At 37.7% G+C, this 12910-nt stretch overlaps 1 protein-coding gene across 2 annotated transcripts in view; it reads right to left on the minus strand.

Annotated features, from left to right (window-relative positions):
* The window catches only part of ATP9B (ATPase phospholipid transporting 9B), a 451056-nt gene that overhangs the window by 415058 nt on the left and 23088 nt on the right, over nt 1–12910 (minus strand). For both annotated transcript variants that reach the window (XM_089682349.1, XM_089682348.1), the window contains exon 2: nt 8313–8480. In XM_089682349.1, coding sequence (XP_089538475.1) covers nt 8313–8480 — 168 coding nt within the window. The remainder of the gene's footprint in view (nt 1–8312; nt 8481–12910) is intronic.

Consider the following 12910-nt stretch of genomic DNA (forward strand, 5'->3'; position numbering starts at 1 on the left):
ATGTGAGAGACATTTTGGCAGTCTAGCCAAGTACAGGTCCCCAAAATCCAATAAGCACCTTTAGGCTTTTAAAGGGCTTTATTTCCTCATTACACTTCCTGACTACCTATCACAGTTTCAGAGGCCCTGAAATGCCAGGATAGCACCTAACCCCCCCCCCCCCCCCCCAAATGACCCCTTTTTGGAAAGTAGACACCCCAAGGAATTTGATAAGAAGCATGGTAAGTATTTTGCAGATCTCGTTTGTTGCCACAAGTTTTTGGAAAATGAAGAAAGAAAACAAAGACATATTTTTTCTTTTCTTTTTTTATATTTCAAAACCTTGTGAGAAAAAATGAGATCTGCAAAATACTTACCATGCCTCTTTTTAAATTCTTTGGAGTGTCTACTTTCCAAAAAGGGGTCATTTGGGGGGGTTTGGTGCTATCCTGGCATGTCAGGGCCTTCAAAACTGTGATAGGTAGTGAGGAAGTGAAATGAAGAAGTTACGCACCTTCAGGCTTTCAAAGTGGTCACTGGATTTCAGGCTCCTGTATGTGGCTAGGCTCCCAAAATGTCTCACACGTGTGGTATCCTCATACTCGGGAGAAGTAGCAGAATGTATTTTGGGGTTTAATTCCACATATACCCATGGCTTGTGCGAGAAATAAATCATTTAAATTACAACTTTGTGTAAAAAAAAATAATGTTTTTGTCATTTTCCAGAAACTTGTGGAAAAAAATAAATCTTCCATGGACACAATATGCCTCTCAGCAGATAGCTTAGGGTGTCTACTTTCCAAAAAGGGGTCATTTGGGGGTGTTTGTTCTATCCTGGTATTTTAGCACCTCAGGAAATGTGATGGGCAGTCAGAAAGTAAAAGCTGTGTAAATTTCAAATTATCTATACCATAGTTTGTAGATGCTATAACTTTCACACAAAGCAATCAATATACACGTATTGGGATTTTTTTTACCAAAAACATGTAGCAGAATACCTTTTGGCCTAAATTTATGATGAAATTTGAGATTTTTGGATATTTTTTATGACGGAAATGAAAAAATATTTTTTTAAAAATTTTGGGTTTTTTTTTAGTTTATAGCGCAAAAAATAAAAAGCGCACAGGTGATCAAATACCACCGAAAGAAGCTCTATTTGTGTGAAAGAAAGGACATAAATTTTGTTTGGGTGCAGCTTTGCATGACCGCGCAATTGTCAGTTAAACTAGTGCAGCGCTGTATAGCAAAAAATGGGATAAATTACAGTATCTATACCATAGTTTGTAGACACTATAACTTTCGCACAAAGCAATCAATATACACTTATTGGGATTTTTTTTACCAAAAACATGGAGCAGAATAAATTTTGGCTTAAATTTATGACTAACTTTGAGTTTACGATATATTTTTTATAGCCGACAGTAGAAAATATCGGGTTTTTTTTCAAAATTGTTGTGGTTTTTTTGTTTATAGCGCAAAAAAAGAAAAGCGCACAGGTAATAAAATACCACCAAAAGAAAGCTCTATTTGTGTGAAAAAAAGGACATAAATTTCATTTATGTACAGCATTGCATGACTGCGGAATTGTCAGTTAAATTAGTGCAGCGCTGTATAGCAAAAAAAAGGCATAAATTACAGTATCTATACCATAGTTTGTAGACGCTATAATTTTCACACAAAGCAATCAATATACACTTATTGGGATTTTGTTTTTACCAAAAACATGTAGCAGAATACATTTTGGCTTACATTTATGACTAACTTTGAGTTTACGATATATTTTTTATAGCTGAAAGTCGAAAATATCGTTTTTTTTCAAAATTTTCGTGTTTTTTTGGTTTATAGCGCAAAAAATAAAAAGCGCACAGCTGATAAAATACCACCAAAAGACAGCTCTATTTGTGTGAAAAAAGGGACGTAAATTTCGTTTTGGTACAGCATTGCATGACCGCGCAATTATCAATTGAATTAGTGCAGCGCCAAACAGCAAAAAAAGGCCTGGTCATTAAGGGGGGTAAATCCTCAGGAGTGCAAGTGGTTAAGGTGCAGAACTAGAATCACAAATTCAATATAATGCAATCAATAATGAAATTATCCAAAATAGTCTTGATGATATATAAAGTGCACATAGTGTCAATGTAAGTGATGAATCAATCAGCACAGGTAAATCAATAAAGTGACAACAGTGCAAATGCACATTACCAAACACAGGTAAATAGATAAAGTGACAACAGTACAAATGCACATCCAAAAAAGGTGAAAATGGTGCTAAAAGTGACAAAGTGTATATATCGATGTATAAATAAATAAACGTGAAGCTTCAGATAAAGTGATCCTCTGTGTATCTTCTGGTGATGAAATAATAGAATAATAGAAGTAGTAGAAAGACATTAGACATTAGTAGAAAGACATAAAGTTTCTGTGCCTCAAAGCCTTTCCTATGGGAGCATTGTTTATGGCTCTTTGATGTAAATATGGCTTTTATTTTAAAGTTTATTTTAAAAAAAGTTTATTTTAAAACACCTGTGTACGTAAAAGGTGAATAATGAAGGCTTAAGAGTTTGTGCAGTTTCAGTATAGGGACAAAGATATGTTTAAAATGCACAACACTAAAATATATGATTTCCATAGAAGAAAAATATTTTTCCTGCTTTTTTTCTTTTTTAGTAAATATTTGACAGCACTGGAGGAGAATAGTTAGCAAAAATACAACATACTCATATAATTTACAGTGCAGTGAGAACTTTAAGTACGTGTGCACAATTTTGTATCCAGCTCTATTAGAGTTCCCATCATTACAGAACAAAAAATATACACAACAGTTTGCTTTAGAAGTAACAATCACATATTTCTTATTAAGTTTTCAGCAGCGGCAACTTTCTTTCTACAGTGCAACTATACTGTAATTATTATACTCTACAGGTAGCAATAGTAATCAAGCCAAAAGCAACAGCGTAGTCATGTCATTCTTAAAAGATCAGCATTTTCCCATGCTTCTGCATAACAAATGTGTTGCAGATTAATTGAAAGTGTACAGGGCATCTCAGTGCCGAGATTAATCTGAGCATTTGATATCCCTTTCACTTCATATGGAAATGCCATTCAATGGAACCATTTTCATTGGGACAATGTGTTTTTGATAACAAGTGGAATGTAAATCTCATGAGAAAGAAATCAATCCAACCAAAGTAGTCCTCTGTATTGATTTGTGTGCATTATAATTTCACAGACTTGAATGGAATTTCAATGTAACAAAAAAAGCAATTTCAATGCAGGAGAAAATATCAGGACAAATGGGAAGTTGGGAAATTTTGAGCAAAGGATATTACATGTTTAAGAAAAAAAGGAAACAAACAATAATGTCACCTACAATTATTCCTCAATCATGTAATACCATGCCATGCCATAATAGTTTCCTTTATGTGGAATGGAAACTTAAAGATTCTTTTTTCTGGGCACAAAGCAAGGAATTTCTAGAACATCAATCAGAAAAAACTTTCTTTTTTATTTAACTAATTTTGTGTGTGTAGTTACATATATTACAAATATTTCTTATAGCAGTCTTAAAAAAAAGACAGCTTTTTTTTTTAAGACTGCGAGCAGATAGGCAATGTCTGTTGTGCAATAAAATAAACCTACCTGCCTGCTCGTAGTCTTCCAAGGAATATACATCGAGCTGCGCAATTGTGTGCCAGGATGATTGTACTCCTGTGAATGCGCAGGAGTAACGTCATTCCACGCCGGCCAATGAAAACGATAAAAACGGCCGCAGCCAAGGAAGAAGCAGCAGAATAGAAATTGCCAGCATGGTACATCGAACCGTTGAAGGAAAGGTAAGCATTGCGGGCTTATTTCTGCTTTAACTTATAGAGCTTTTTTTGGATGCGTAGCACATAGTATAACAGTACAAAGAACATTAAAATAGAGAAAGAAAAAAAAAACAATATGATTTTACTTTTCTTAAAAAGCTGAACTCACCAAAAGAAAATTATAATGGTTTGAAGTAAATATTAAAGTATACTTATACCCAGTGAAATGACTGGCCTCAGGTGATACACGAAGATGAAATAAATCCTCCTACATAAGTTGTACCTGTTTATGTATTTACCAATGTATCTGCAGTCATCTCTTCTCTACATGCTTCCAAAATATGCTTGTTTTATATTATGCGTTGATATATATCATACACACATACATACATATCAGTAGCTTCTCTTTTTGTGACTTTTTCTGCCTATGGACAGAGTATGGGGAGGTAGTGGAAACTTAGTCCTTCCCACACAACTCTTACTGGACAGTGAGAAAGCCCATAAGCTAGGCCTAGGGCCTTCCTACACATACAAGCTTCATATGAATGACTTCCTCAGGGGCTGAGGAAGTCATTCAGATGAAAACCGTACATGTAGGGTGAATTCCCAGTGTCATCTTCATGACTGGAAGATTTTGAGCTATGGGAGTGCCTTGTTTGTGGCACCGCAATGTGAGTCCATAGCGTTTTGTGGGATTTATGACATTTTGACACTTTGTAAGACTATGCGAGTGCAATCTGTTATTCTATTAATAAAAAAGTTTTTTAAGCACTACTATTGATAGCCTCTTTTTCCTTGCATATGGGCAACACAGTGGCAGCACTAGGGTCGTTGGTTCGAATCCCACACTACCTGTCTGGAATTTGCATGTTTTCCTTGAGCCTGCGTGGGTTTCCTCCAGTTTCCTCCCACATCCAACGACATGCTAATAGGTTATATGGCTCCTGTCTAAATTGGCTCTAGTAAGTCTTTGTATGAATGTGAGTTAGGGACCTTAGATTGTAAGCTCCTTGAGAGCAGAGACTGATGTGAATGTACAATATATGTAGAATGCTGCGTAAATCGATGGTGCTATACTATATAAGTACCGTATTTGCCGGCGTATAAGACGACTGGGCGTATAAGACGACCCCCCTACTTTTCCTGCTAAAATGTAGTGTTTGGGCTATACTCGCCGTATAAGACTACCCCTCTTCCAATGCACACCTGTGGGAGGAATAGTGCCCCATCATTGATGTCAGTGGGAGGAATAGTGCCCCATCATTGGTATCAGTGGGAGGAATAGTGCCCCATCATTGGTGTCAGTGGGAGGAATAGTGCTCCATCATTGGTATCAGTGGGGGGAATAGGTGCCCCATCATTGGTATCAGTGGCAGGAATGGTGCCCCATCATTGGTATCAGTGGCAGGAATAGTGCCCCATCATTGGTGTCAGTGGGAGGATTGGTGTGCCATCATTGGTGTCAGTGAGGGGTGGAATAGTGCCCCATCATTGGTGTCAGTGGGGGGTGGAATAGTGCCCCATCATTGGTGTCAGTGGGGGGGGGAATAGTGCCCCATCGTTGGTGTCAGTGGGGGGGGAGGAATAGTGCCCCATCGTTGGTGTCAGTGGGAGGAATAGTGCCCCATCGTTGGTATCAGTGGGAGGAATAGTGCCCCATCATTGGTATCAGTGACACCAATGATGGGGCACTATTCCTCCCACTGAGACTTGCTGACCCTGTTCTCGTATGGTGCTGCTGCAGCCAGCATATGTGGTTGCAGCAGCACCTCTACACAGAACACTTACCTGCTGCTCCGGCACTCAATTTTCGCGGGGCCGCTCGGCTCCGCCCCCTCGCCGGTGATTGGTCGCCTGTGTGCCTTTCCTGAGCTACAGTTCTGGCGGCCAATCACCGGTGAGGAGGCGGAGCCGAGCAGCCGCACGAACATCCAGTGGCCGAACTGAAGGAGACGCCGCGCTTCCTGGACCGGATCGTCGTGGGACTGGATCCAGGTAAGAGACGTCAGCCCCTGCAAACCCCTGTACTTAATGCCGCAGCCCCCCTAAACATGTGTACCGGCGTATAAGACGACCCCCGACTTCTGAGAAGATTTTCAAGGGTCAAAAAGTCGTCTTATACGCCGGCAAATACGGTACCTGTAATAAATAATAAAATAAAAATAAATATGGGATTTCCATCTTGATGTACTTGTCTGTGATCCAGATTTATATATAGAGACAGCAGTCTGGAGTGGATTATACTAGTGATGCACCGATATATCAGCCACCGAAAATAAGGTTATCAGCATTTTTCCCAAAGAAAAAAAAAAAGATGCCGAAAATGTTTACTGAATTCAATGCAAAAATCACGTTTCACTGAGTTCAATGCAAAAACATCCCCTACTGACTTCAATGCAAAATCGCGTCCAATTGACTTCAATGCAAAATCGTGACCCACTGACTTCAATGCAAAATCGCTTCCTATTAACTTCAATGCAAAATCGCGTCTCAGTGACAGCAAAATTTCCCCCCCTATTGACTTCGATGCAAAAACACCCCCCTTTTGACTTCAATGCAAAATCGTGTCCCATTGACTTCAATGCCAAATCGCGTCCCAGTGACTTCAATACAAAAATTCCCAATATTGACTTCCATACAAAAACGTGTCTCTTTGACTTCAATGCAAAATCGCATCATATTGAGTTCAATGCAAAATGCCCCCTGTTGACTTCAATGCAAAAACACCCCTATTTACGTTTTTTAATTTTATATAGATTTAATTTTATTTTCTGTCCAATTTTTGAGTGTTACTTTCATTAAAATTTATTTTACGCTACTGGATTGTATATTTTTAATTCATATTCATTTAAATTCATGATAATAATTAAAAAGTTGAATATTTATTTATTACAGGTAATTATACAGCGCAATCAATATATACAGCTCTTTAAACATATATGTTGTGCATTCACATCAGTTGTTTACCCTCAAATAGCTCACAATCTAAGGTCACTAACTCACATTTATGCTACAACCAATTTAAACAGGGGCCAATTAATCGACCAGCATGTCTTTGGAGTGAGGGAGGAAGCCAAAGTACCTGGAGGAAACCCACGCAGGCATAGAGAGAACATGCAAACTCCAGACAGTGTTATGGATGGGTTTCAAACCGATGACCCCAGTGCTACTGGGCAGAAGTGCTAACCACTTAGCAACTGTCCTACCTCGATGTGGCTTAAGTGTGCAGGCAAGCCTCAATTTGAGAGTCATGTGGGCGAGCAGCTACAAAAGTGCTTCTTCACAAATGATGGTATTTTCTAACTTCTATTCCTGTTTTTGTCGTGTCCGGTAATGTAGTGTTATTAAATGAATTGGATGTTCTAATCAGTTTAGATGCAGATAGTGCTTTCTTCAGTTCAATAACATGATTAATGTGAATTTTTATAATTATATGAATAAAATATACATAAATTTTTTTTTTTATTTGTTTTTAGTTTTTGGCCAAGTGCATCCTGAATTTTCGGTTTCAGTCCAGAATTTTCATTTTGGTACACAACTAGTTTATACAAAAGTGCTTTCAAACCTTCCATTATTATTGCAGGCCGATTGCTGCGGTAAGCTGCTCTCCTATGGGATTAATCACTGGGTGTGTCGATTGCAACAGTGAGCTGCTCTCTTATGGGTTTAGTCACAGGGTGTTCTTGATTTCCACTTTATCAGCACAATAGTGGTAGGAAGAAAGATTTTCATTTGCATCTTGGGTGTTTAATCATGGATTTACAGAATATATGTTTTATGGACTATATTGTATTTATGATGAATGTTTTGTATATTTTTTGGTAAGATATTTACATGTTTATATTTGCATGGGTTTAAATAAGTGCTCCTTTGCTGTTGACTGGAAAGCATACATATAAAAGATTTCTATGTAAAAATTACAAATTTAATAGAAACTGCATTAATTGTTCATTTAAATGTTTTCACTGCTCTAAAACTAATCATTGTTGAATTCCTTCTGCTGTGGATTACTGCACTTTTTACAACAGCACTGTGCTGTATTAATAAAGAAGGTCAATATGGTGAAAAATAATTTCATGCATCTAATTAAATGATCTCGATAATTTGAAATTCCCCCAGGATCTCTACATTCCTGCAGGTAAAAATCGTGTGTATGGCTGCCTGCACTTGAGCCTAAACCTTCCACAGATTTGAAAGCAACATTGCTTCTACAGTACAGGAATGTTCTTTTTGGGAATTTTGGCACTAGATTTTTACCAACTGGGATGTAGACAAAGAAGCAGGCTGTCGCAGTTGGAGAAGGCAAGAAAGCACCCGCAAGGAGGATGGTTCAGCACAGGGTAGTAAGCTGGCTGGAGGGTATTTATAACATTTATAAATTGTCCATTACAGCAGTTCTGGTCACATTACTTTTCACCTCTGTGGTAAACCTTGCATTAAAAACTATAAACTCCCAAACAGCATTCAAGTGTCAAAAAATGGCTAAGCTAAGATGTCACAACTTTATTTATAACAGATACAAACCTTGTGCACATAAATTTCCATCCGCCACAAACAAACCATTCTATTCCTCTTTTTCGACGAGTTATTCTGGCTCTTGGTAAAGTATGGTAATCGCTTTCGTCGTTCTCAAAGCCTTCTTCTGACATCATGAGTGGCATTTCATCCAAAGGAGAAGCTTCATCCTGATACCTAAAATACCACAAATGATAAGAATACAAATCATCATTACAATAACCACAGTGAAATAGACAGAAGGCTTAATCACTTGACCCCCGGGGCAATTCTGATATTTTTTCACATACAGGTAAAAATCATAATTTTTTTTTGCTAGAAAATTACTTAGAACCCCCAAACACTACTGTATATTTTATAAGCAGAGACCCTGGAAAATAAAATGTTGGCTGTTACAATTTTTTTGTGTCACGATATTTGTACAGCAGTTTTTCAAATGTAATTTATTGGGAAAAAATACACTTTAACCACTTGCCCTCCAGAGGATTTACCCCCCTTCATGACCAGGACATTTGTTGCATTACAGCTCTGCGTTACTGTAACTGACAATTGCGTAGTCATGCAAATCACACCCAAATGATTTACGTCATTTTTTTCCCACGAATTGAGCTTTCTTTCGGTAATATTTGATTGCCTGTGCGGTTTTTTTATTTTTTGCACCATAAAAAAAAAGAGAGAGTGCCAATTTTGAGAAAAAAAAAATATATTTTTTACTTTTTGCTATTTAACATGTCCAGTTCAAAAAATTTTAAAAATCAAATTTCGTCATAAATTTAGGCCAAAACATATTCTGCTTATATGTCTTTGCTAAAAAAAATCCCAATATTTGTAAAGTAAATGGTTTACATGAAAGTTATAGAGTTTACAAATGGCGGTATATATACTGGGCTTTTTTTTTTACTTTTTACTAGTGATGACGGTGATCAGCGACTGCGGCATGCATTCTAACACTGGGGGGGAACTGAAATCCTCGGCAATCACCAGCCGGGACCCGGTGATTGACAGCTGCTGCCATAATGGCGGCGCAAGTAGGGCAACCATGCGCCCCCTACCCACAAATGCAGGATCATGTGTATATACGCAATTTTGCATACCGCTGCCACCCTATAGCAGTATTTCTGCTATGGGGCTGAGCTAAAGCAGTTAATGAATTTTAGTGAATACAAACAAAATATATACAAATATTCCCAATGTTTTGGTAAAATATAGAATATTATCTTACACCGAGTAAATATTTATTTTATTTATTACAGGTACTCATAGAGTGCCATCAATTTACGCAGCACTTTACATATATAATTGCACATTCACATCAGTCCCTAACCCTCAAGGGGCATACAATCTAAAGTCCCTAACTCACATTCATACATACACATACTAGGGCCAATTTAGACAGAATCCAATTAACCTACCAGCATGTCTTTGGATTGTGGGAGGAAACCGGAGTTCCCGGAGGAAACCCACGCAGGCACAGGGAGAACATGCAAACTCCATACAGGTGGTGCAGTGGTAGGGATTTGAACCAGTGACCCTAGTACTGCCAGGCAGAAGTGCTAACCACTTAGCCACTGTGCTACACAAAAAACATGTCTCGCTGTAAAGTTGTGTACACCCATGAAACAGCGACAAACTACAGTACAATAAATTATCCATAGGCAACGATTTAAAAGGTTACCAGTTTAGAGTTACACAAGGGGTCATTATCAGAACAGGAGGGGTTTTTTTTCAACTGTATCTCTATCACAAAGGATAAACAATATCCCTTGTGATAATATGAGCCATGACAGGTCCTCTTTACGGAGAGATCTAGGTCTATGAGACCCCATATCTTTCCTCTGGCTTCCAAAGTAGCTGATCAAACTAAGATCGTTTTGATCGGCTGCTGTACAAATAGGTAACAGCTTGCAAACACACAAACCGGAAGTGATGAAATTCTCGTAGCTTCTGGTTTTTAACATCACACAATTGAAGGAACACCGCTAGGTGAGACGGGCCATGTTTACCACAGTGTAGCATCCCCAATTCTTTTAACAGTACTCTGTAAATGTCTGGGAACTGAGGAGGCCAGTTGCTGGAGTTTTGGGAGAGGAATGTTATCCCATTCCTGCCTGAGAATATTCTATTCTAAAACCTTGATATACAGTATTTTTCAGCATTAATGGTGCCTTTCTAGATGTGCAAGCTACCCATTCCATATGCATGAATGCACCTCCATACTATCAGAGATGCAGGCTTTTGAAGCGCTGATAACAAGCCGGAAGGTCGCTTTCCTCTTTAGTCCAGAGGTGTGTTTTGCTCCTGTGAAGATTTTAATGCTGTCTGTGTCCCCGATGATGGGGTTCCCCCTTCAGTTGTCATGGTGATAGGAAATCCAAAAGCTATCACAACAAGAAGTTTAGGAAAACTTCCTATTGGGGCACAAGGTATGGTGACAACTGTCTAAGAGGGGAATTCCCCTCACTTTACAGCGGAGATTTCTCTGACTTTCTATGGATCTCCAAGACAGAAGTGAATGGAAATCTCCCCAACAGACAGCTTATATAAACTGACAGGGGGTTTTGATTCTTTCATAATCTAGCCAAAACAAACAACACAAAATGTTTTGTCTATGCAGATACTTTTATTTGTCCACTCCATGTAATTCCTCCAAATGATTTAACATTCTTTGAGTTTGTTGCATATTTTGAGGCAGATTTTGAACATAAAATATGAGATTTAGGTTGTTTATCCTTACTTGACTGTACGCTAAAATGAAACTTGCAACGCAGTTAATTAGCATAATATTAGTCAAGAATATTGCATTATTTCAGTTTTCACTTGCCCTTTAAACTATATAGCGGCCTTTGGGATAGAAAGGTATCATCTGAAATCCATCTTCTGAACCATCCCCAGCTCAATTCACAGTTTGTTCAGTAAATTATTTGTTTTACCCATGATATTGGTTTATCATAGCTATTCTCACTGACACTTTCCACCTACCTGTACTGGTACATGATTTATTTAATTAAGAATAAATAATTTTCATATATTTTTGCTACTGGAAGCATGGCATTAACTTTTTCATAAAATGCTGTTGTATTGTGATATGCATACATGTACACACAGATACAGGGAATACAAATTACAGAAAAGAAAAAAAAAATGTTCCGGATACATAATTCTACTTGATATGAAAATGCAAAAAACAATCATTATATCTAAAAAATTTAAAAAAGCCTACTAAAATATAAAAAAGATGTACAACCAAGAAAACAATTACAGGATGTTCCATTTTGTGAAATATGCTTAAATTTACAGCTGCATTCTATTGTGAAAAAATAATACATGCAAACCATCATCATGTTTAGTATCATCGACTTCAAAATGCAGCCTTTGAACTGGCATGCAATTTATTCTATTTCAAAAGCAATTTTCCTTTTGTGTAGTAAAATTTTACCTCTGTATTTAAAAACAATAAGACAATGAATAATGGATTTTTCATAGCTGAGATGAGGACAAAGTCTAATTTTCTTTGTAATGTGTGTCTTGCACACTTAATTGGTTTGTCACTCATGGACAATCAAGGCGTCAGGCAATTAAGTATAATGTAAGAAACTTTTCTAAGAGAAAAAGTACTAAAAACAAACTAAACAAAATGTTGGAATAGAATACATCAAACTCGCAGCATGCAAGCTGCGATCCTAAGGTAATCTCTAAACTGTCTTCAGGGAAGTATGCCTGACAAATCCATAGATAAACCCACATATGGTAATGACTTTATGAGATATATGACGGTACTGAAAATAGACAAATATAATTTGGCAGACATTGCTACAGTTTCCTTACATATGCAAAAACCTGCGCTAGAGTTAACTGGCCTCTAAAAAATTACCTTAAAAAGGCCAGAAAATGTCATAAATGAGCTTATGCAAAAATCTTTATATACCACTTAGAATCCAAAATTCCAGCTTAGGGATTAGGTGATGATTAGACCCTCCTTGCCCTAGATTCACACCTACACAGGTTGCATTTGAGCTGTTTCTGCATTGCGTTTTGCGTTGTGTTTTTGATGCTTTTTTTTCTTGTTGCTAGGCAGATTTGAAATGCAAAAACATGGCAAAAAAGCACTACATGCTTTTCTGCAGCATTTCCATTGAAGTTCATAGAATCAAAAATGCAATATTTTTGCATTAAAAAAAGTCCCTGACCCTTTCCAAAAAACGCACTGGGTGAAAACGCAGGGATGTGAACATGTCCCATAGGAAATCATGTTAAATGGACTGTACTGCTTTCTTTAAAATGCTGCAGAAAACGCATAGGTGTGAACCTAGGGTTAGGGAATATGCAGGTCGCACCTGTCTTATAAAGACCAGTTCACACCAGAATCGCACTGGAACACTGTTCACATTCCTCATTTGACCACCAGAAAGCACAAGTAGCAATGAATGCACTACTTTTGAAAAATGAACTGCACCAAATCACATGGTACCATGTAATCTGGTGCCAGTAAAAGCACTGCGCTTGCAGGGCCATTAACAATTTATTGGCACCTGCAGAAGATCGCATAGGTAGTGTGTTTTGAATGTGGTGTGGGAATTGTGCACTGAACACACCTTTCCAGCATCGTG

The sequence above is a fragment of the Staurois parvus genome, unplaced genomic scaffold (genome assembly GCF_062004578.1).
Source record: "Staurois parvus isolate SC_StPar_1 unplaced genomic scaffold, SC_StPar_1.0 ptg000287l, whole genome shotgun sequence".
Classification (NCBI taxonomy): domain Eukaryota; kingdom Metazoa; phylum Chordata; class Amphibia; order Anura; family Ranidae; genus Staurois; species Staurois parvus.